The sequence below is a fragment of the Amblyomma mixtum genome, chromosome 3 (assembly GCF_055824585.1).
Source record: "Amblyomma mixtum isolate Tamu chromosome 3, ASM5582458v1, whole genome shotgun sequence".
NCBI lineage: Eukaryota > Metazoa > Arthropoda > Arachnida > Ixodida > Ixodidae > Amblyomma > Amblyomma mixtum.
The window spans coordinates 224860162-224884717 of NC_143014.1; the positions used below are offsets into that span (position 1 = coordinate 224860162).

A 24556-nucleotide genomic window follows, 5' to 3' on the forward strand; every position below is an offset into this window, starting at 1 on the left:
CACACGCACGCACACAGACAAACGCGCGCGCAGCACACTGCGCGCACACAGATACAGGCGCGCGCACAGACACACATGCGCGCGCACAGAGACACGCACATGCACGCAGACATACGCTCAGATAGAGGGACAGACACGCGCGCGCACACGCACACAGACCCACGCACGCACACAGACAGACACACACGCACACAGATGCGATACTGAACGTGCTACTTCGTAAAACACGCAGTCCAACCCCATCGTAGGGTGGCTAGCCACCCCTACCCATCGGAAGCACTGCGCCCCGTCGGCTCCTAGAGCGAGTGGACCATCTATGGAGGCGCCTAATCACGTGATCGCAACTGGCCAATAGGCGGCGCGGCGGCGAAGAGAAAACAGCTGCGGTACTTTCAGAGTTCCAGTGACTTTAGCTTGGAGTAGAGTTACTGTATGCAGTAACTCTAGCTTGGAGGCATAGCTTGGAGGAAGGAAAATTAGAGGCTTGGAGGAAGGAAAATTAGAGAGGCCGTCACGTGACAGTTTGTGAAGCCGGCATGGAGGAAAGAAAACTAGGAGAGAGTGCGCTCAGCCTCTGCAAGCCATCCTCCTCTGACGCCGCTGCCGAGGGCCCTTTTGCGCACTGACTCTTGGGAAATAGGCCCTCCTCCACAGTTACCAGACTGCCAACCAGCGGTGCTTTTTAGTGAACGTCCGTGCTCCGATGTAGCGCAGAAGCGCAGCGCCTGTGTTGCAGCTTTGACGGAATGCGTACCGTGCTCGAGATTGTCTGAAGGCTCCGCGTCTGTTGATTACACTCTTGAGTTTTTGGGAGCACTGTAGAAAACTGCAGGTAAACTTTTCATCAAAGGGTGCGGCCGCGACCTCAACACTGTTCAACTGTGGTTCATAAAGAGAATGGAGAGGAATTCCTTTCGTCGTTATACACACGGAGCGTTTATTTCAGCGCATGCTATAAGCGGAGAACTCGAGAATAGGCGAAGAAAAAGGGCGAAGTGGCTTCCAGAGCGCTCACGGCGGACGGACGTGTTTAACGAGCGCTCCGGAGCGCTGCGCAAGATTCTATTTCTCGGGCAGGCGGACTTCGACCCGCTCATGGGCCCGCCGTTCTCCGCTATTCTCGAGACACAAGTCGCGTCCAATGCGCTCGCGCACATACGTGGTTCGACGTGAAATGCAGCGGTGAAGTATTTCTCTCTCAGTGCCGGCGGCTTTACGTCTGCCCCTGCGCGGGGTCTCCCGGCCGCTGCGCACAGTCACTTACAAAAAGAAGCAAACTGCTACATAGCCGCGCGCACGTAGCGTCCTGTCTGGGACTAATCGCGCGCGCGGCACACTGCACTAGCGGCCGGGTTGGGGCGCGCGGCCGCGTATACCGTCCGATGTAGCACCCACGGAGCGTTCGTGTCACGCTGCACTACCTGGCGAAGAGCAAGCGGGAAGTCAAGCCCGCCTGCTCGATGAACGCACAGAGGCTCACCATTGTTGTGTCACGGGTGCGCGCACTGCCGCGCGGCCACAGGAGCGCTTCGAGACTGTCCGGGATGATTCCCAGCGCCCTGTAGGCCGCGAGCATCTCGCGACGCGGCTTTGCAGAAGCGTCACAGCGAAGGAGCATGTGCTCCAATATCTCCATTGCGCCGCAGTCAGCGCACGCGTCGCTCGGGGATGGTGGCCGCTGCGGCGAGCGAGCAGTTTGTGCTCACCACGGAGCCGTCAGTGAACACAAGCAGATGGTCGCGCAGTTGCTCGTAGAGCGAGAGAGCGAAACCGAAACCGAAATCCGGCTAAGAGCTTCCGCTGTCTTTTCACGTGAGGGCCTTTTTCCCATGATGCTTTCCACTATAATTTTTATGACTAGGGTTCAAGATTGTGACGTCATGCTCCCTCCTAGTTTTTTCTTCCTCCATGAAAGCCGGAAACAAGCTCAGCGCCATCTTGTCCGGGCTGACGTCATGCTGACGTTTCGCCACCGCGCCGATTGCGCGGCTTTCAAAGCCAACGAAGGAGCGTGCTACCGCATGGGCACAGGCCCCCGCAGGTTTGCATGTACGGGGTAGAAGTTTTGACAAATGCCATTTGTTTGCAGTTGATGACTTTGTTGTAGAGCAGAAGCTTTTGTGTTGTTGTATATGATGTGAAAATATTGTAAATAGCCACGTTTTTCCGTATGAGTTGTTTTTTGTGAGAAAATAAATGTTTTTTATGAATGAAGTTCTCGGGATCCTGTGTGCATACGTATCTTTATATAGATATTGCAGTGAACAAAACTAACCCTTCGCCTTTAATAAAGAAGAAAAATCTCTAAGGTATTGTTTAAGCGCAGGGTCTCTTTCTTTTTACCAGCGGCGTATAACACTCCCTGAAAAATACTTCTGCCTACGCCACTGGTAGTGGCTGTATTGTGAAAGAATTTTACTCATCTGCTTCGGCGCACGTGTCTACCTTGAGTTTTGAATAACCTAAGGGCGCGTGTGATCAATGAATACGTAAAGTCGGGATCGAATTAATCGCAGGTGTAAGCAAGATGCCGGTAGAAACTACAGCGAGTGCATAAAGGTATACGCAACAATAGCCGCATATAAAATCAACGGTAAATTTCACATTGAACCGAACGAGCTTCTGCATTCTTTACTGAGTATGGCATGCAATAGTCACCAGTAGCTCAGGTTTTTTTAGTCATTTCTGCAAAAATATTTTGTCAAATTTTATAAGAGCTTTGGGGAACGTTCTAAAATTAAGAGATTTCACATACCGATTGCCTGAAAGCACTTTCTTTTTTCTTCTTCCTTTTTCTTTCTTTCTTCAATGCTGTGTGTCTTGGATCTCACAGTGTATTTCATGAAGCTTCCGAACAAACTATCCCACCTCAATGCAGTGTAAAGTACTCCCTTTAAACTTAAGCTTCCTGAAATGTTTTAGTATATTGCTACCCTGGAGCTTGCTGGCACGAGGCTTATATTTGAATGGTACTCTGCAACAATTTCTATTTGAGAGCATAATGATTTTTGAGTGGACAGCTGTCAAATGTGCTCGTGAGGTTGTAAAAAAAATCCTTCTTTGCTAGAATGAGTTTAGAGGTTCATGCATGAGATCTCTGAGTAAGGTTATTGATATTGGGTTGTTTGCATGCTATGCTCGCATAAAAGTGTTCCATATACTGGCCACACTTTAATTGCGCTCTCTGGTGGATAGCACAAACCTCTCAGTTTTATGCTGAATGAGTGTGCACTTGTCTGCTTTCGGCTGAGTCGTGAACAATGCTGCCATGCATGGTCACACCCCACCTTAGTGTTCAACCGGCCTTTTAATGCAGCTCTTGCTGCTGAATGTTGCAATCTGCTTCCATTGCATATGTCTGGGAAGCTGGCTGTGTCAACAGTGCCTTCTGCTGCAGAAATGAGGGTAAGAAAAATTCTGCAGTGCTTTGTTGTTGGTCTTAAATACTATAGTTATCTTCATAGCATGTTTTCGTGCGGCTGGTGATGCAAGGAATGCTTTCTCGTATACAGCAGTGAGGATGGGCAAGTATACTAAAAAGTTTCAGTTCTTGACCCTGAACGCAAACTGTAATATCATAACGTGTTGTAATGGTGGCCGTGCCAGCAATGACTTTTGAGTCACAACTCCAAGAGCCACTCACACAGGTGACAGAAACGGAGGGGGCCAAAGTGCATATAGTAGACGGCAGGGGAGGATTTATCTGAAATTTTACACAGGATAACCATTGTGAACATCTTTTTCTCATTGAAAAAAGTCCAAGAAATACATGTTTAAAATGTGACTTCCCCCTCCATAACTCCACCCTTTGTAGCATGGCAACATAGCATATGTTTCTCATATCCACAGATCTGGTATTGTGCATAATATATATTACCGTAGCTTTTCAGACTAGTAGAAGTTTGGAGTATCCAGTGGCTGCAGTATAAGTTTCACGGTGTTGTGCATCATTTCAATGCTGTGTTTCATGTTTAATGTGCAGAGCTGCAGCTGTACGCACCACTTTTTGCTACTTGATGAAATACTAGCGTGTAATGTCACTGCATAGTAGCACACTTTACTTGTGACCGACAATACACAAAATGAAAGTCGATCTATTGTACGTAATGAATGCATCCAATTATTTTTCTTCAACATAACCAAGGCATCAATGAAATTCAGCACACATGTGGATCCTCATTTCACTAAGTACTTTTTACCCCAAATAACTCTATCGCAGGACATGAGCACAATAAACACATCAGAAAAGGCCTCCTAATTCAGTTAGAGCTGCGCCTTTTCCGCACTTCTTGACCATGACATCAGATAGAAAAGCAATTGCAAACCTGCAACAGGAAACCGGTCTAAACATAGCGCGCGACCAGAAACAGACTTGGCCACGATATGAACAAATATACTTGAGCCCGGCACGTCCCAGAAGCTAGAGCTCGCTAGACGCTTCAAACGTTACACGCTTGAAACGGGCGTGTAACAAAGTTTCTGCAGTATACTAAGAGCAAAGCGAGCGCAGCTGCTTCCTTTAAAATATCACCCTCCGCCCATGTCATGGCCCTCGCCGCTCACACAATCGCAATCCCTAAAAATGAAAATGACAGTTACACTAACACCAGTGACGATCACTGGAGCGTTGCAAGAACACGCCTAATAGCAACGAGGTTTCACTGCCGATGGAAACGGGAGCGCGAATGGCACACGCACACTGCACGCACAGGACGCGAAACGTCCGCACAATACGCCGACGACCTCTCTAGCGCACGTCGTATTGAATCACTGGTGAACGAAAGCGCGAGTGCTCCTCAGTGAGCAGCGGTGGTCTCCCGACGGCTCCGAGCAGTGACGCAGTAGACGAAATGCCCGTGCGGTTATGGTCGCCGAGCACGTTGGAATCAATGCACGCAACAACGAGAGTTTTGCAGCGAATTCCACCTGAGATATGAGTGAACGGCGCCAACGTCAGCCTGTGAGCACGATCAAAAACAAACTCGAGCAGTTGAGAAAAGGACGCCTACGCCTCACCGCAAATGCTACGCCGCGGCCGTCTGCTACCGCCCGGTTTGCAAGCAGCAACTACAACGCCGTTGCTAGGCTGCCCGGACAAAATGGCCTCCCGATTGTTGAAAAACCACGTGATTTCCTCCACACTTTTCTCCCAGGGCGTCGTGTGGAAAGGGCCTCTCCTCTTTTTTTTCCTTCCTCCATGTTGCGAGGTAAACACAGTTAGTCCTAAGAGCTCGAAAATCGCCAAATTATCTGAAAAACAAGGGCTAGTTATCGCTTATACCTCTACGCGTGGGCGAGCTGTGCGAAGTAAAAGCGAACCGCTACCATCTGAGCGGGAGTGCTGAAAACTTTTCGTCCTGACCTGGAAAATCGGCTTGAGCCGTTTACAACGACATTCCAAACACACGTATAAAGAATACTGCGCAGCATTTTCTTTAACCCTGAGGGAAAAAATTAATTCCGGTCAACAAAACAACTCTTCCGCTGCCGCAGCTGCCTCGAGATCACCGAGATTTTCCCCGAACTTCAAAATATTTTGCACAACTAGGAACAAAAAGCAGTTAGACCAAGACCTGGTAAGAGGGGGAGGGGGGGGGGTAGTCTGCGCACAGGAACCCAAAAACTGAATCAAAAACAAAAACTGCATCTATCGTCCTTACGTCCTTGCATTTACTTCTAGGAGGAGGGTCCTTCGCGGGACCTGTCATATTTTTTGCGATAGTGCCAGCCTACACTGCGGCTGTGGCGCATGGAAAGACATCCGTCATTGCCCTTTGAAATCCCAAAAGGAAGCGGTCGTACCTTTTGCGGCCGACTTTTACGCCTTGAATTTCTTTGGTCTTGGAAACCCTGACTGGAGCCATTGCACGGCTCTGTTTCAGGGTCATACATTGCTAGCTGTTGCCGAATACTGGCACTATCCCATTAAAAGTATTGCAACTATTCCACTTGGATGAGTCCGCCAGACATCATTATTCACCGGTGTTCAAATGGTCTGAGAGCCAAAAGGCCGAGAGCAACTGCGTACCAGGCTGGTACCTGTGGAATTGTTAAATGCCTTCTCTTACACTGCTAGAAAAATAAAAAAAAACGCACAAATGGGAGTAAACGACTTGTGCTCCAGTCCACACCCATAAGAAGGTTGTACTTATTCCATATATGTAGATTATTTTATTGGCTCTTTCAAACAAGGAGGCATTTAGAAGTACAAAGGTTTAAAATGTCAAATACGTATACAGAAATGGAACACAGACATGGCGCCATGCTTTGCATCCTCATTCAAGCTCGTTCTTACAGCACTGCCAGCGGCGAAAACGGACAGGGAGCTACACGGGCAGCCACAGCTTTGGCAACTGCGCTGCTCATGACCCTGCGTTCTTTTTGCCGTCGGCAAGCCCGGCATAGGCGGCGGCGGCAGTAGGGCGATATAACCTTACAACCAATAGTTGGGAGCTGAAAAGAGCTTTCAGCGCATTTTTCATGATCATGTATTGCGCTATAGTTGACTAAAGACCAGGGCAGAATTATATGAAAACCAACATCCCCGCAGGTAATCTGGCATGATAATGTTTGCTTTAAATTTCATGCCTTTGTCAGCATTCCCACTACTTACAAGCCACGCGGACGCAGCACGCCAGCACAAGCGACCACGAGGCGCTCCGCATCCGACTCTCTCCCTGCAGTTCACGCGGCGAGCGGAACACGAGCCATACGGAATGGGGATCGGCTACACATTCATTCTCAAGCATGCCATAACGCAGAAGGTATTCGACGCCGCGCAAACCACGCGTCCACGAGGCGTGCCCGCGTTCGTAGTCCGAACTCGTAAACTTCCGAAGCCTTGGCACCACGCTTGCAAATAATAACGGCCGAAGAAGAGACGCCGACGGAACGAGACGCGTCAGCAACGTCCTCCCACGCTCTGCAGGAGTGTATTTGGGTGCGTGCTTCCTTGGCTGTAATGATGCGTAAGGCATTTTATTGTACATGGATTACCACTGGTATTCTCCTACGACCGCTAAATACTTTGCAATCGAATTTCTTTCTCGTCCTGTTTCGGTTTCAACAGCCGAACGAGGACTGTGACGTCAAAGTTTGGTTATAGGCGCCGTGAGGCATGAAAAAACTGTGATATAATCGCTGCTTCTACATTCTTTGTCATTCTGGCTCTTGAGGACGTCTGGCTTCAGCTCTGTGGTGAATTAAAACGATGATGTAGCGATTATAACAGCGTTTTTCTGTGCCGCACGTGACATAAAACCTCACTGACGTCACAGCCACCGTTCGGCTGTTGAAACCGAAATAGCATGACAGAAAAAATGCGGCCACTTCTTGCTGACGTGTTTAAAGCTTGATTTCTCAATATGACCGAGGAACAACGTAGCCTCTTAAGCTCTATCAAGTGCGTGCTCGACATTGAAACTGTATTCCAGACCAAGCAAGAGCTTAGCGGGGTTACGGCGCAAGCAAAGCAAGATAAGGTAAACTCTTTGAAAAAAGGTAGTGGTACTTACTATAACTTTGGGGTAATAACTGGTTGTCACATGTGTTACTAACCTCTTAGTAACTGCAGTTAGTAACGGGAAGGTTAGTAACAGTTACTAACCCATTGAGTTAGTAACTGCTGCTACTCGCAGTTAGTAACGGGAAGCTAGTAATGTTTACTAAGAAAATGAACAGAAACTCGCAAATGTTGCTAGATTCATCGTACTGTGTGCTGGCGTGGCTTGCGAAGTTTATGCGTACTCGAAAAATAAAAAAAAGCTTTATAGTCAATTTGACTAATTCTCGAATCCAGATAGAGCTATCAGAGTGTGCTGGCCGTAAATCACACACTTAGGTTTAAGCTTACCACGCATTACATGTACAAATTATGCGAGGTGATGGCATCAACAATCTTACGGCGCGCACACAAAGGTTCAGAATGCAGGAAAATCACAAATCAGATAGTCACACTCGCGCACGTGCACAGGTAAATCTTTCTCAGTCTTATATACTCCGTAAATCAGACTCTCATTTACGAGCTAGTGGTTCTTACCGGTTGAGCTAAGATATCAGCGTTAATTATGAAGTTGAGATTTTAGAAACAGCTTAGTCTACCTAACCATATGCCCCTGCAGAAATGTTTAATTGCAAAACCAATTTATTAGCAGGACAATCTGTGTCAGTTTATATTCTTTGACTTTATTTTAGAGTTAAATGAACGGTTACTAACTAGGTAGTAACTAGCGACCATAGTTAGTAAGGTAGCAAAGGCTACTTTTACTAACGATATACCTTGAAGAGGGTAGTACATAGCTGATAAAAAGTAGTAAAACGAAGTAACTGCTGCACTTACTACCTTTTTACTAAATTTTTTTAAGACCCTAGAGTGGTAGTGTGGTGGAGGCTTCAGAGGAGCAGATCAATGTAATTTACTTTAGCGTAAAAAGGCGACAATCCGGCACCCTGTACCACGGCAGGTGCCCGTGAAGTAGCAGATGCGAACAGCGAGCCAGCGACGATGGTAGCCAGACGTCACTTACTATCATTATCACAAGACCGGAGGCAGACGAGACGCTAGGTGGCGGTGTGGACGGCATAGAATGGTGTTTTTTTACTCCATTTTGAATTTGGGGAGCGCTGAGATCAAGAAACTGAGATCAAGAAATAACGCATTTACCTCTCTGTTTCTTTCGCTCTATATTGATAGAGCAAATGTTTCCACTAATCGATGTTTAAAGGGCGACGTCGACCTTTAAATAAACTTTTCTGTGGATTAATTCTTGTTTACAGGGTAGAATTAATGTTCAGCTTACGCAGATGAGAGAGCACTTTACGAGCATAAAATGAAGTCCAGTGTAAGTGCCAGTAACAGTGTTTTAGGCTCCTCTGCCCGTCCTACGCAGCAGGGTCGTGCCTTGAAATTTTTGGCTGCCTGTTTTGGAGGACATTGCCCAAATTGACAAACTTTGCAACCTCCTTGCGCACTCCTGGGTGCGTATTCGCCGTGAACAGAACTTTTGCTATGGCCACCCCTTACAAAAATGATTTTTGAGCTTCAGCTGACGCCTTGTTGACCTCTTGTTGAATCAACTGGAAACCAACATGAACTCAATGTATGTTGCGCCTACTCAACACCTGCTAAACAAAAATTTTTGTTGAGCGAAGTCAAAAAAATTAATTGTTAAGCAATTTCTGTTGAATTTAAATGTTGAACTAAATGAAATCAGTTCGACATGCATCGTGTAAACAGAACCTTATCAGAATGTACAGCGTCGTTCACTCTACGTGCGTACACGGCGCAGCGTGGCCGCGCTCCGCGGGGCGCGAGCGCATCCGGCGCGGTCGCGCATCGAAGCTCTGCGGCGCAGGCGCACACGGGCCCGGAGGCGGTGCTTCGGGTGCTACAGCGGTGCTACAGCGCGGGTGCGCACAGTGCTTGCTCTGCGGTGGAGCGCACCTAATTCTCTGCATGGTTACAGCGCTCGTGTGCACCGAGACAGCACTGCGGGAAAGCGCACTAACTACAGCGCGTTGTCGCTGGTTGGGCGTACGACTACTCAGCGGCCTCTCGTCTCAGTGCCACGATCTCGGCGGTATGCATATATTGCTGCAAACTTGTCATTCCAGGTGTGTGTGTGTATATATATATATATATATATATATATATATATATATATATATATATATATATATATATATATATATATATATATATATATACTTCGGCACATTCAGATGAATGCAGTTATCACTAAGGTATATTTGTTTGGGCTAGTCGGTACATTGTTAAAACTGAAGGCACAGCGCACGAAAGACAGGACTAAGGTAGGGACAAACACAGCGCTGTCTTACGACTAAAATGCTTTATTGCTCGCACGCAATAAATAGGCGAAAAAGGAGCACAATCAACAGATACAGCATCAGTGATGATTGTCAAGAAACACAACAAACAAAAGCACACAATCACATCCTACACTATCGTACTTAACTGCTAATATAGTCAATTTCTTTTTGTGTTAGCGCGACAGAAGGCTTGCTGACACAATTGTCAAGACCCCGGTGAATTAAAAGAGCTTCAACTATTTCCCGCGTACGTTGGTCCTTATGTTTATGCACTATTGAAGTACGTTTGAAAAAAGGGGTGCATTTACAAGAAAGCCAATGTAGAGCCAAATTGCTTTTGGGGGGTGGTTTTAGGAAGCGTTTATGCTCACTTAAACGATCATTTAGGCAGCGCCCTGTCTGGCCAATATAACACCGCCCACAGGATAGCTCAATCTTATACACAACATTTTTACGGCACTGCACATATGGTGATTCGTGATTTTTTTCACACTCGGCAGGTGGAGGTCCTTCGCGGTTGACGGTCTTACACAAGCGCTGCAGCTTGTTAGGGGCAGAAAAGATGACTCTGACCCCGGCTTTTCCGGCAGTTCTTTTCAGGCTATGTGACACCTTGTGCACATAAGGTATCACCGCGAAGTTTCGGTTTTCTGCAACAAGGGAACTCGTTGTTTTCGTCCTGAATTCGGCAAGAATCTTCTCCGCTACAGCGCGCAGGATGTGGTCTGGAAAGCCGGCCTTCTTCAGCCTCATGATCTGGCATCTGAAGCTGGATTGCATTTGATTAGAACATGACCTGGAAATGGCATTTTTTAAGGCGGCTGTCACGACGCCTCGTTTCACTATTTTTGAATGAGAGGATGAGTATGATAACATCCCTTTTTGTGCTCGGGGTGCGTAGCGCCAGCATACCCCATCGTCGCACATCATTATCTGTAGGTCTGGAAAGCGAATGCCGTCATGATCCGGAACTTCCATCGTTAGTTGAAATGGTCCTAGATTAGACCTGAATAAAGTGAGGATATCACTGGCTTGCTTTGCAACGCTCAGGAAAATCACCAGAAAGTCATCAACGTATCGGAACACACGTACCACTGAAGATCCCAGTAAGGCTTGGTGCAACTTTTGGTCCAAGGAAGCTAGTAGACAGTCACTGAGGAACGGAGCGAGCCCGAGCCTATACAGCCCTCCTTCTGGATAAAGTAGCTGCCGTTGAATGACACGACCGTCGAGCGCAGATATAGATCTAGTAGATCAAGGAGGCTGGCAACGTCAATTCCGCAGTGGTTTTGAAATTTGGCAGCACCGTACAAGTATAAAGCATTTTAGTCGCAAGTCAGCGCTGTGTTTGTCCCTACCTTAGTCCTGTCTTTCGTGCGCTGTGCCTTCAGTTTTAGCAGTTATCACCCCGTCCCGCCTCTTTCTCTATCGCTATCGATCGGACCCTTCCTGACCCAACTGCCCCTGTATCTATGCGGACCTGGCCCATTGCCTCTTCTATTGCCCGGCTGCTCAGCAGTCGGGTTCCTTCCCCCCACCCTCTCTATCCATCACCACCTGGCTCGACTGGCTTGGCGCTGAAGGGGAAGAAGAACAGCGGCTTCTGGTCGCCCAGGCGGTCGACATGCTCGGCCTATAAATTATGGCCGAATAAAAGTATTTTACTACTACTAGTATATATATACTTTAGTAGTCTTTTACTACTACTAGTATAAAGTGTTCGAAACGGAAGTCGCCCGCGGCCCGCAAGGCACCCGTATATACTGTGGGATGTCAGCGCACGTTAAAAAACCCCATGTGGTCGACAATAACCTCCCTCGACTATAACGTCCCTTGTAGTCTGTCGATTTCGGACGCTAAGCCTCATAAAGCAAATCAACTGAAACCTGAAATGACAAGTTTGCAGCAATACATGCATATCACCGAGACCGTGGCACTGAGACGAGAGACCGCTAAGTTGTACGCGCAACCATCGACAACGCGCTGTAGTTAGTGCGCTTTCCCGCAGTGCTGTCTCGGTGCACATGAGCGCTGTAACCATGCAGAGAGTTAGGTGCGCTCCACCGCAGAGCAAGCGCTGTGCGCACCCGCGCTGTAGCAGACGACACGAAGCACCGCCTCCGGGCCCGTGTGCGCCTGCGCCGCAGAGCTTCGATGCGCGATGATCGGCAGGCCACTACAACTTTGATGATCGGCAGGCCACTACCTGCGCAGATCCTGACAACCCTGGGTAGGAGTATATAAGGGTGAGGCTGAGATTGCGCTTAAGATGACAAAGTTATGAACTCTTAGTGAGGTCTTGTAGCCTCATGTGCAATACTGCTCCATGCTCTTTACCTCATGGTTGTATAGGCGAGAGTGTACTTATGCCTGTATTTATATTACACATGTGTGTTTGCGCGTATGCGTGGAACGCTATACACGGCTAGGGATGTCAGCGTCAAGTTAACGATAAATTGTAGCTATAAATGTGAATATACCACCGAAAACTCCATCGTCGGCCCATCTGACGCAATAAAAATGTATTCCTAGGAATTTTTTTTTCACCATAACCGAGATTCAGAATGATGTGTTGAATCCCCCCAGTAATTTCAACATGAATTCAACATGAAAGCAACGCAGAAATTCTGTTGAGAATGCTCAACTCTAGCACAGTGGCCACTTTCCCGCAGACTTTCAATTCGGCCTGAATAATTCACCGACGCAAGGCCATCCTGGTAACAACACAAATTCAACATGGCACGTTCAGTCCGCTCATGAGAAGTCCATCACTGTCTCAAGAAGCATTTTTGTAAGGGCTAGTACGTCTCCGCTGCGCTAAAAGTCTCCAACAGATGTTTTTAGCATACCGGGGACGTGTACCGGTTTACCGGACGACTCCTGGGCACACGCAGTGATATGAGTGCGGCCAGCGTCCAGAAGATCGGTATACCATGTATGTCTCCGCTAGTACTTTCCCGGTATGGCAAAAGCGTGCAATGTCTAATGGCGGGGATGGCTTACAGCGAAAAATGGAGGCCTGCACAGACTTGAGCATTGACCCTTTAAGCCAGAATTTTTTGCACAACTGCAGAATATTTTATGGGCCTTATTGAGCTCCTTTACCAACCATTAATAGGACCGCCCCCACCCCCCCCCCCTCCAAAAAGAAGCGATATTGGCCGCATGCGTAGCCGCGGGAAGAGAAATGGGGGGGGGGGGGGGTACGCCACGGCCCGGTGGTTGCAATAGTCATGAACTCGGCACGACCTTTTACTCACGTCCCTCGGTACACAAATATTTTTATGCTACAAAAATGGCGTCTTGTTTCATCGGAGCACTACTGAAGCGCAGGGCCACAATTGCCGCGCTTGAAGCCATTCTCTTTTTTTTAAATTTTTTTAAGCACGGATCTGTACATTGTCTGTTCCAATTGATGTTTCCCAGTACAACATTAAAGCCTGCACTGATGCTGCTTCCTGGTCAGAAATAGCCGCCACTGGCGCTAGCATTTGGATGAAGTGTAGGGCCAGCGCAGTGGAGAACGCAGCTGACTGGCTGAGCGGACGTGGCCTCTTCAGCGCCTGCGTAGCAAACTGGCAGAAAAAATGAGGCCGCCGTTGCCACATATTATTGAACACTCTCCACCATTGACCACCCAGAAAAGCTTGGTTGTTTCCCTGTGTGCAGTGCAGCCCATGACAGCTCTCCGCTGTTTATTTAGACCACCCGCCGCGGTGGCTGAGTCGTTATGGCGCTCGGCTGCTAACCTGAAAGACGCGGGTTCGTATTCCGGGCCGCGGCGGTCGAATTTCGATGGAGGAGAAATTCTAGAGGCCCGTGTACTGTGCGATGTCAGTGCACGTCAAAGAACCCCAGGTGGTCGAAATTTCCGAAGCCCTTCGGTACGGCGTCCCTCATGGCGTCAGTAACTTTGGGACATGAAACCCCATAAATCAAACCAAACCGTTATTTAATGCGTCCGGTACATTCACGATAAATACAATCACGCCCAGTTTTCGACATTTCTTTCTACTACACTTGTCTGCTAACATAGGTCTTCTGCTGCTCATGCTTCGTTTTTTTTTCTACACCTTCAGCAAATTCTGCGCGCTCTCCAATTTCTACTTCCGCAAATCTACTCCAGAACGGTGACACGCAGAGAAAAAGATGCAAAATTTCACTGCTTTGAACAACACGCTAAGCAGAAATTAAATTCTTTATTTCTCGGGGGAAAACCGAGAAGCCCTGACGTCAAGTGAGGGCATGTAAGGAATGCTGCACAATATTATTATCGTCAGGGCAAAACTATTTTAGTCAGGTTACTGTGTCGTGCGAAGTTAATAAAAATGAGCAAAAATCATATACCTCAGAACATACGCCCATGTCATGACGTTCTTGATTTTAGTCGAGCGCCCTAATCCTCGTCGCTTTTAAGCACAAAGAAAAGCACGAAAGTGTGAAAGGTGCAGCAGATATCAACAAGGGGGCCACTTTTGTAGCAACTTCACCGTTGATGTAAGTCACTTTCTTGCTTTAAAAAAAAATAACTTGTCAGTCCTCATTTGACGTCACCGTGGGGCCGAAAGGGTTAATATAAGGATAACGCGATGCCCAACAGTCGGGCGAAGCAGCAAATAGGTAATGTATAGTCATGGAGGAAGGAAAACTAAGGAGAGGCCCTTCGTATTCCCAATGCATTGGCAAGAATGTGGCGGAAGTGACGTCAAAATTTAGGCTTAAAAAGTCGAGCCACTAGCAACGTTGTCGTTGTTGCTAAGAAAACTCGGGCCACTAGCAACGGCGTACGGCGTCGTTAGCGTCGTTGTTGCTAAGGGCCCGAGTGTTTCTCGGTGGCGGTGGACGGGCTTTCGGCACGGTGTGTTCGGCCTTGCGTGTTAAAGTCTACATGCTTGGCGTCGTGACGTTACGCACACATCTAGGATTGCTTTTAAATGCAGCAAATAACCGCTCATTTGATATTTTGTTCGTCAAACTTGGTATCGTTACGCGGAGCGATCGATGCATTGAAATGAATCTCGCGAAAAAGTGGCACTCCGGAACCGCGCTTCGACACGCGAAGAAGCGTTGATTGTTTTGATCAGCGAACTTTCGCACCTCACCAAACAGCACAGAAACATGAAGCCGCTCTCGGCGATGCTGAGCTGCGTTTCGAAGGCCACACTGCGGGTGTACGGCAGCCCGAGGAGGATGGTGAGCTGCGCGCAATGTCGTCTTTCTTCGCCTGGCGTCGGAAAAGGTTCACCGCACCTGTGCGCCGGTCTGTGTCTAGGTGCGTGTTTGCGGAGAGGGAGGTGTACGAGTGTAGCGGCGAGCGGAGCGGTTTTTTTTATACCTTTCTTTTACGAAGCGCTTGCGAGCCGCGCGCGATCCCTGCCCCGTATCTCGGTGTAGAAAGAAGATAGTGAGGAGAGCTGAACCAACTTCCGGTTGCGGGGCGGCTTCACAAAAAGTGACGTCAGGGCCTCTCCTCAGTTCTTTCCTTCCTCCATGTGTATAGTGATTACAGTGAGCGAGTGCCTGTCTTGTGTAAGCACCGGCGGTATGTTGACTCGCTGGCCACTCTTCCCTAGACTAGGGGCGATCACGTTCCCTGGAACGCCCTTGACGCGATGACCCGACCGCACCGACGAGGAAGTGTGCTCATAGACGGCACCAGCATCCGCACGTGTGACACAGAACGCGTTTTACTCCAGCTGTACTTCCCGCGAGCTCTAACCCACAGCCAAACGTCGCTGCTACGATGTATATGCGGAAAAGGAGGCGCACTCTGACGTGAAACGCAGCGTAGTTCCGCACCAGTCCGCATCAGGGCAGCGAAGCGGCGCTGCCGTCAGCAGATCGGCATGGAGCGGTGCGCGTCGTCCGCTACAGAGGCTGCGTGCGCCGCGCGCACCCGATGCAGTTATGTCCGTCAGCTGACTGGCGAGCTATGTGTTGCAAGACGCTCTTGTAGATGGCGCCAGCTGTACCGGCAACGCACCCTCCGCTACCTCCGCTGTCGGAGCAGCGGCCAGCCACCCTCGCAGGCGATGCGCCGAGCCAAAGCCACCTAGACTGGCTTTGGCCGAGCGCACTGTAGCACGGGCCCGACGGCCGCCGTCCTCCTCACCCTCTTATAGACAAGTGGCAGACGACTCGGATTCCGCGGCGTCCCCACTTGAACGGCTACGCAGCAGACCCAGCCATGTATTCCTCCTAATCAGACCTATGTAGCCCAGACTGTAATAAACGTTCAATATCCCCATCTAAGAGAAGTCCTTAGTTAATAGAGTCATCCTAGAATAGACAGGCACGAAACATATGGTGTCAGAAGTGTAAAATTACCGCCAACACCTCAACATGGAGAAGATTCCGCCACCTGCGAAATTCGAAACCATTGGCAACGCAGCGGAACAATGGAGAGCCTTCAAGCAGAGCTTCACGCTGTACCTCAAAGCAACCAACAGAGCGAAAGCACCGTCCGACCGGCAAGTAGCACTTCTTTTGACCGTCGGAGGCTCCACGCTCCTTGACATTTATAACACTTTGGACTTCGGGAAACCAACAGGATCAAGACCACTTTGACTACACGCATGTGATAAGCCTTCTCGACGCGCATTTCTTACCGAAGCATAACGAACTGTACTCGCGATACGTCTTCCGCTCACGAATGCAGCAACAGGAAGAGCAGTTCGATGACTTTCTGACCGACCTGAAATAGACGATATGCGAAATTGCTTGGCGGTCTGGCAACACCGCGCCCACAACTTCCGGTTTCCATCTTGGCACGGTCGAGCTCGTCGAGCTGGTGCATCGTTTGCTATGCGTACTTTCTTCTTGCGAGTGGAATTCAACAGGCAAGCTTCAGCTGCTGCGTTGTTTTCAAAGCTGATCTTTGACCAAATGTAGATGCTTTCAATAAGCGCCCTACCGCGTCCTCAGCTTCGCTTGAAGTCTGGCGCTGATGATCGCAATAATCGGCACTCGAAAGTGGGTTGGAAAGTCGAAGCGTGATCGTGTGCTGTTGTCGTTTTAATGCTCGCATTAAAGCGCCAGTTCAAGCATCACGCATTATCATGGCTATTTTATTCCCAGGTGGACGCGAATTCATCTGGTAGGGTAGCGAGCGGTTATTTTGCGGTGAGTGCGCACGTGTGTTGACAAACTTCTGTGACAGTGCGAACTTTCGTTCGCGCTGACGCCAGGAGCTTCGTGCATTGCAGTATAATCACACAAGACCCTCGACCAGCTGCGTAATTCGATTCCTTTACTGTAATGTGCAATGCGCATCCGCGGTTTTCAACGTCACCGTTTCAGAGCCCGGCGTCGGATGATTTTCGCCACAATTCGTTGAAACCGCGTCCTGCTTAAAGTCAGTCGACATTAACAAGAGTAAAGTAGGCATGCACATATAATTCAAAATATTGTAAGCAAAGCCGCAGTTTTTTTTTTTTTTCAGATAAGAACTGAGCCACCGCGGCGGCTTGATTAGAGAAAGATGCTACAGCTGTAGGTGCATGCACGGACTCGATACGCTGGTCAAGCTGTGTGTGCAGGGGCGAAATTAGCATGTTCGGTTGCTTCCGAAACTTAATTAGCTTACTCCCAAACTTGGACAAATGGCTTTGTTGCGAAGCAAGCTGTTGGAGCTTGCCACAACGATAATACAATCTGATGACCTGAAGCGTTTTCAGAACACTGTTGCACGTACTTTCTAGCTTAGAAATGCGTCCCTCCTTCATAATAAAGTAGCTATATTATTCGCTTCTTTTTTTTAGATTTTCGTCGCCGCAGATATCTAAGGTATAGGAATCCTCAAGAAATAAAGCATTCGCACCTGAGTTTTTATACGTAGGGTGTATTGCTTCACAGACTCCTTAACGCGCATAACATATGCGCATGGTCCAGAGAGTTTGCTCGCCCTTCTAAAACTAATTGAACACGAGAAAAACTTAACTGAACACGTAGTAAACTAAGCAGTAATCGGCATATGGTTCTTCGAGTGAACTTATTTCGCCACGGCACGAGCGATTGGCCCGCTCAAAAAATTACCTTCTCTATTACGTTGTTCAAGTATGCGTCTATATATATTCACGCCCGACCGGAGAGTTGATAAATGCACGAAATCGGCTTCTAATTTTGATGAGAGACAACAAAGGCTGTGGTTCTTATCTTAATTTCAACGCAAATCACCTCGAGAGATTTGTCAAAAATCAGCGCAGAAAGCGAAAGCTGCGCACTGATCCGCGTGCTGACACATGATACCTCGCATGGCGTTTTGTGTTACTAAAACGTTGTGACGGAGTAAAAAAATAGAAAAGCGGAAAGCTGGAACGCACCTAGTTCTGGCACGCATCGTAGTGTCTTTTCACAGTGGAGAGGGTAGCGCAACACTGCATCGGCATTTTATTTTCCAAACGAAGCGCAGCCGTTTCAACCCAACGCTGGGCAGCGGTTTCGTTTTCTGTACCGTGCCAACATGGAGGACTTAGTTCTCGGAGCGCCTAGAGATGGCGCTGCGCATTTCGCATATCGTCTATTGAAAGCGCGCGACAGCGGGTTCGGGAACGAACGAGACAAATTGATCCGCGACCAGATCGTCTGTGGAATTTACGACGAGAGAGCGCGAGCGGACATTCTAAAGCTCGAAGACCCAACCCTCGAGAGAGTTGTCAGTGTGTCTTGCTCATGAGGCTACAAAACAGCAAATGAAAGCATTTAAAGAGGGACCAGCTGCAAGCAGCAGTGAAGTTCACACTGTGAAAAAGCAGAACCGTCGCAACTATGCCAGTAAAAGTCTAAAAGAAAAAAGGAAACCTCCGTTGATGGCGAATCGTCCGAAATGCAAGTACTGCGGAAGGAGCCACGAACGCAAAAGAACAGCCTGCCCAGCTTGGAAACAAGTGTGCGTTAAGTGCAAAAAAGCCAAACCACTTCGCAGCAGTGTGCAAAGGCAGCAGGGCAGTGGCTAGTCTGGAGGTCAATAGCGACGAAGAGGACATTTTGGCAGTTAAGAGCGAAAAGCCCAGCTCAGTCTACACGCTCTTGGAAGTGAACGGAAACAAAGTGAAGTTTCAAGTAGACAGTGGAGCGGCAGTTGATGTGATTACAGCCAAATACGTCCAGCCACAGCAGCTGAGAGCGAGCGCAACGACACTGCGGACATGGAACGGAAGCAAAGTTTGCTCCAAAGGCAAAGCCCAACTTGAGGTCACTGCCAAAAATGGAAAGAAGCATGTCCTGGAGTTCGTAGTTGCTGGTGATAAGCTCACACCTCTCATTGGAAGGAAGACAGCAGAAACCATGGGTCTCATAACAATCGATTATGATCTGGTAGCTACAGTTAACGCTCCAGAGGCAGACTTCACAAAGCGCATAGTGAAAAAATTCCCAGACGTCTTTGGAGAAGCACTATAGGGACGCTGCCGGGAACAGTACATCTGGTAACAAAACAGGATGCAGTCTCGAAAGCGATAACAAGCTGCAGAGTGCCTGTGAGCATAAAACCACAGCTTGAAGAAACCTTGCAAAGCATGGAGAGAAGAGGAGTAATCAAAAGTGTCACCGAGCCAACCGAGTGGGTGAGCCGAATGGTAGTGGCGATGAAGAAAAATGGCGACATGAGAGTGTGCATTTACCCACAAGCGCTAAATGAAGCGTTAGAACGAGAGCGCCACACATTGCCCATACTCGACGACGTCTTGCCAGTGCTTGCAAAAGCCAAGATCTTTTCAAAACTAGACCTACGAGAAGGGTATTGGCAATGCTGCCTCGATGAAGTCAAGTCTAAAGACCACGTTTCAAACGCCCAACGGCCGAAATCGATGGCTGCGCCTACCATTTGGGTTAGCGGTCAGCAGTGAAATATTTCAGAAGAGACTGCGAATGGCACTTGAAGGACTAAACGGAGTTCTGTGCATAGCAGACGACATCCTCGTCTATGGAGTTGGTGAAACTGAAAAGGATGCTCTTGAAGATCACGACAGAAAGCTCGAAAACCTAATGCAGAGATGCAGACAGACTGGAATACGTCTGAACAAGAACAAGACGCAACTTCGCATGAGCACAACAGTCTTCATGGGACACGTGCTGACAAAAGAAGGACTGAAAGTGGATCCAGAGAAAACAAAGGCAATTCAAGAAATGCCTCGACCAACTGATGTCGAAGGCGTACAGCGGTTTTGCGGAATGATCAATTACCTGTCCAGATTCCTGCCCGGAATTTCACGAGTGTTGGAACCACTGAGAAAGCTCACAGTGAAAGACACACCGTGGCACTGGGGAGAAGAACAAGAACAAGTGTTCCAGAAGGCAAAGGATGCAGTGACAAGAGCTCCTATTCTAGCATACTTCGACACGCGAAAGCCAGTTGAAATACAATGTGACGCCAGCGACCTCGGACTTGGAGCGGCTCTCATCCAAGAAGGAAAACCTGTATCTTTCGCCAGCAGAGCACTAACACCGACAGAAAGTCGCTATGCCCAGATCGAGAAGGAAATGCTAGCGATCGTATTTGCATTGCAGAAATTCCATCAATACACCTTCGGAACAGCTACAACGATCATCAGTGATCACAAACCTCTTCAGTCCATCATGAAAAAAAGACTCGATCAAGTGCCAAAACGACTGCAAGGTATGATACTGCAAACGCAAAGGTATAACATCAACATCGAGCACAGACCACGGAAAGAACTGCTTCTGGCTGACACGATGTCGAGGGCATTCCTTCCCAACCGCGACAGTGAAAGTGAGCTAGAAAGCATCAACGTTGTGAACTACCTGCCAGTGCGCAAGGAAACCTTGGAAAAAATTTGCAAAGCGACGGAGACAGATGACTTCCTGCAAAAGCTAAAGTCAATCATATTGTCAGGATGGCCACAAGAAAAGCACCAAGTGCAGCGAGACATGCGCGTCTACTACCCATTCAGAGATGAACTCACAGTGGAGGAGGACCTCATCTACAAGGGATTACGACTGCTCATCCCATTGTCTCTGCGCCGTGAGATCAAAGAGAAACTTCACGCATGCACATGGGAATTGAGAGCTGTCTTCGGCGTGCTCGCGAGTGTGTATTCTGGCCAAGGATGAACACAGAACTGAAGGATTACATTGCAAGGTGTGAAGTGTGTCAGAAGCATGCGCATTCCCAACAACGAGAGACACTCATCCCCCATCCGGAACCGAGTTATCCGTGGGAACGAGTCGGATGCGACATCTTCGAGCATACGGGGAAAAACTTTCTCGTTACAGTCGACTATCTCAGCAACTTTTGGGAAGTAGATCAGCTGAAGACGACAACTTCAACCATCCTCAAGCTGAAAGCTCACTTTGCTAAATACGGGATTCCAAGAATTCTGGTGAGCGACAACGGACCCCAGTTTGCGAGTGAGGAGTTTGAAAGGTTTGCGAAAAGTTGGAACTTCGAACACAAAACGTCAAGTCCAGGTTATCCACGTTCGAATGGAATGACCGAATCAGCGGTAAAAACGGCAAAAATGCTATTGAAAAAAGCGGAAGAAAGCAAGTCAGAGCCGCAATTGGCATTCCTAGATTTTCGAAACACACCCCTGCAAGGATTAAACGCCAGCCCGGCACAACTGCTCATGGGTCGCCGCACCAGAACGACACTGATGACCACAGCAAAGCAGCTTGAACCCGAAACGATAAACGTGACCGGCAAGAGGCAGGCAAGAAGACAACGAACAATCTTTTATCATGACAAACATGCCAAGGACCTGCCAACACTGAAAGAAGGACAAGATGTGACTGTCCGACCGATTAGAAGCGGACCATGGTCTAAAGGAACCATGACAAAAAGAGTTGATGACAGATCGTATGAAGTCAACGTGGGAGACAGCGTTCTGAGAAGGAACCGCGTTTTTTTTTAAGAAGCCCACCGAAGAGTGCAACCAGCAACAAGGAACAAGAAAAAAGAGAGCTTGAGTCCAAAGAAGGAAATGCTGAAACGGGAGACAACCAAACCAATGATACTGAACAGCAAGAAACCCAGCAGCGCCCTGATGTGACTCGCACGCCGGCACGACCTCAAAGAACAAGAATGCTCCCAAAGCGACTTCATGATTACCTGGTTGGATGACGGCAAGCTACAAAAAAGGGAGGATGTTACAAGACGCTCATGTAGATGGCGCCAGCTGTGCCGGCAACGCACCGTCCGCTACCTCTGCTGTCGGAGCAGCGGCCAGCCACCCTCGCAGGCGATGCGCCGAGCGCACGGGCCCGACGGCCGCCGTCCTCCTCACCTTCTTATAGACAAGTGGCAGACGACTCGGAATCCGCGGCGTCCCCACTTGAACAGCTACGCAGCAGACCCAGCCATGTATTCCTCCTAATCAGGCCTATGTAGCCCAAACTGTAATAAACGTTCAATAATCCCCATCTAAAAGAAGTCCTTAGTTAATAGAGTCATCCTAGAATAGACAGGCACGAAACACTATGCTCAAAGTTATCTCTTCACAATGAAACCTTCCGTGGAAACCAGTAATCGAGCTAATATTTCGGTGAGACTACGTCAAAAAACTTTATACACTATATTTATGGCGTATACTATCGTTACATAGTCTGCTCACAGGCCCGCTCGGGGTGACCCCGCCGGTGTCGACAGGGCGCGGTGGCGCGTGGTGGCGCTGCACGCTTCTTCAGTGGTGAAAACGAGTGGCGCATTCAGCTGGCGCGGCAGTAGCAGTGGTAGCCGCGCCAACAAATTGAATTATTATCGCAACATTCGCGAGGGTGTCATCGAAATGGCTAGGCAGATCTTGAATGGAACTTAATTTCTGGCATGTGCACATGTTTGTTTATTTCTCAAAGATCCGCAAGGGACATTGCATGAGGAGTTCCATGAGCAACTTTTATCAGTATATGCTTGGCACTCAGGGATGATCACGTATTGTCACTCGTGCCGGCAATGTTTCCCTGTAGTTATAATGCACTGCATACTGAGGGGTGATACAGCTTTTTCTATTAATACTTCAAGTCAATAGTAGTAGCATGCGGTGTTGCGGAATTTGATTAGTGCCAGGGACAAACGCGGAATGAAGAGAGTGTCGGCGGGAACAATTATTTTTATTCGCAAGGAGCCAAGCTGCAGCACACAGAAAACAGAGGGGCAGGGTGACGATAGGTTGAAGGGAGACACGTAAGTGAGACAAAGTGCAAGGGGGGGTGGGGCATATACATTATTTACAATTGGCGTACGAGGCGCGCGTACCGAAGCCATTTAGACAGAACAGTAACAGTGACTTCACATTTGTTTGGACAGTCATACAGCATCCACTGCTATTTGAAAAAAAAATGAGGTAGATTTGTCATCACTGCATGCGCTTATGCTCGCTCATTTCGCCTCTGGCAGCGATGGCTCAGTGGTTATGGCGCTCGGCTGCTGATCCGAAAGACGCGGATTCGACCCCGGCCGCGGCGGTCGCACTTCGATTGAGGCGAGATTCTAGACGCCCGTGTACTCTGTGATGTCAGTGCACGTTAAAGAACCCCAGGTTACAGTGACCTGTACCCATGTGGTGGAAATTTCCGGAGCCCTTCACTACAGCGCCCCGCATAGCCTCAGTCGCTCTGGGGCGTTAAGACCCCGTAAACCAAACCACTTCGCCTCTTTTTCCTTCAACTTATTCTAGCACTTCAGAGCAGCGTTAGCAATGGCTCACACCTCCCGTTCGCGTTTTTCTGCGCTGCAATGAATTACATTCCGAAAGCATTCGTGATGTGTTGGAAGTGGTTAGAAGTAGACTGCAGAAAGAAGTTCGTTCTGTGAGGTTTTCTGTGAAGAGGTTTTCAAGCTTCAACACAAATCCATAAAGCTGCGCCGATAGGTACACGACTCTGTGGTCGCGGTATTTAGTCAGCCTCGCAAGGAAACAGTTTTCATCGGGAGACTGCATTGTAAGCAAGGTCTTGCACATTTGGCAATTTGTATTCAATACGCACTTCCGTGAAACATACCCTGTTAAGTAGAAAACAAGTCTACAGTCACTTCTAGCTACGCGCTCATTGTGGTCATGCGAAGGCACCCAATTTTGAATTTGGAGGGCCTCCACACTGCATTTGAAGACCGCTTATCTGGACAAGCCTGAACAAACACTGGCACTGGTACCATACGTGAACAAAAAAGTGAAATGACTCCCCGAGAAGCGCTCAAACCAGCGCAAAACCGCACAACAGAAAAACAACGAGCCTACAAATACACACGGCGCACTGACAGCGACGGCAAATCCTACCGTGAAGACTACTGTGGCGCCACCTCGTGTCGGCGCCGCGAAACAGAAGCCTGTCGACATTCGCTGGGCCACCACTCCCCCATTGAGCCGACGCGGAGTGAGCACACTACCCAATATTCTAGGTCACTGTACTATCGTGCTCAATGTGAGCTACACCGCGAGAGCGCCCGGGCGCGTATTGCCAAACCATATCCCGTACACGCACTCGAGCAGACGGCGCCAAGAAGTGAGATCACGTGACATGACGTCACTTCCGTCAACAGTCAAAATGGCCGCTTTAAAGGTTGCGGCGGCAATCACGATGTTTTCCGGCAGTTGTAAGCAACGTTCATGGAAATATGAACGTTGGTTGTAAGCTAGTGGTTCCAAGACCAGTGCAAGCCGCATAGTTGGACCCAGGATACTTGCCTCTGAATGGTTAAAGTGCGTCGATTCCAAGGTGCTATGTAAGCCGCGCGGTTGGATGCTAGATATGCGTATTGCATTGGTCTTCAAAC

At 48.6% G+C, this 24556-nt stretch overlaps 2 protein-coding genes across 2 annotated transcripts in view; one reads left to right on the forward strand and one right to left on the reverse strand.

The window, feature by feature from the left end:
- LOC149353843 (uncharacterized) overlaps positions 1-24556 on the reverse strand; it is a 615886-nt gene that overhangs the window by 50129 nt on the left and 541201 nt on the right. The gene's annotated exons all lie outside the window — the stretch shown is intronic.
- Positions 20521-24556, forward strand: part of LOC149353844 (uncharacterized) — a 44535-nt gene continuing 40499 nt past the window's right edge. Inside the window, exon 1 of the mRNA XM_089585138.1 lies at positions 20521-20809. Coding sequence (XP_089441264.1) covers positions 20521-20809 — 289 coding nt within the window. The remainder of the gene's footprint in view (positions 20810-24556) is intronic.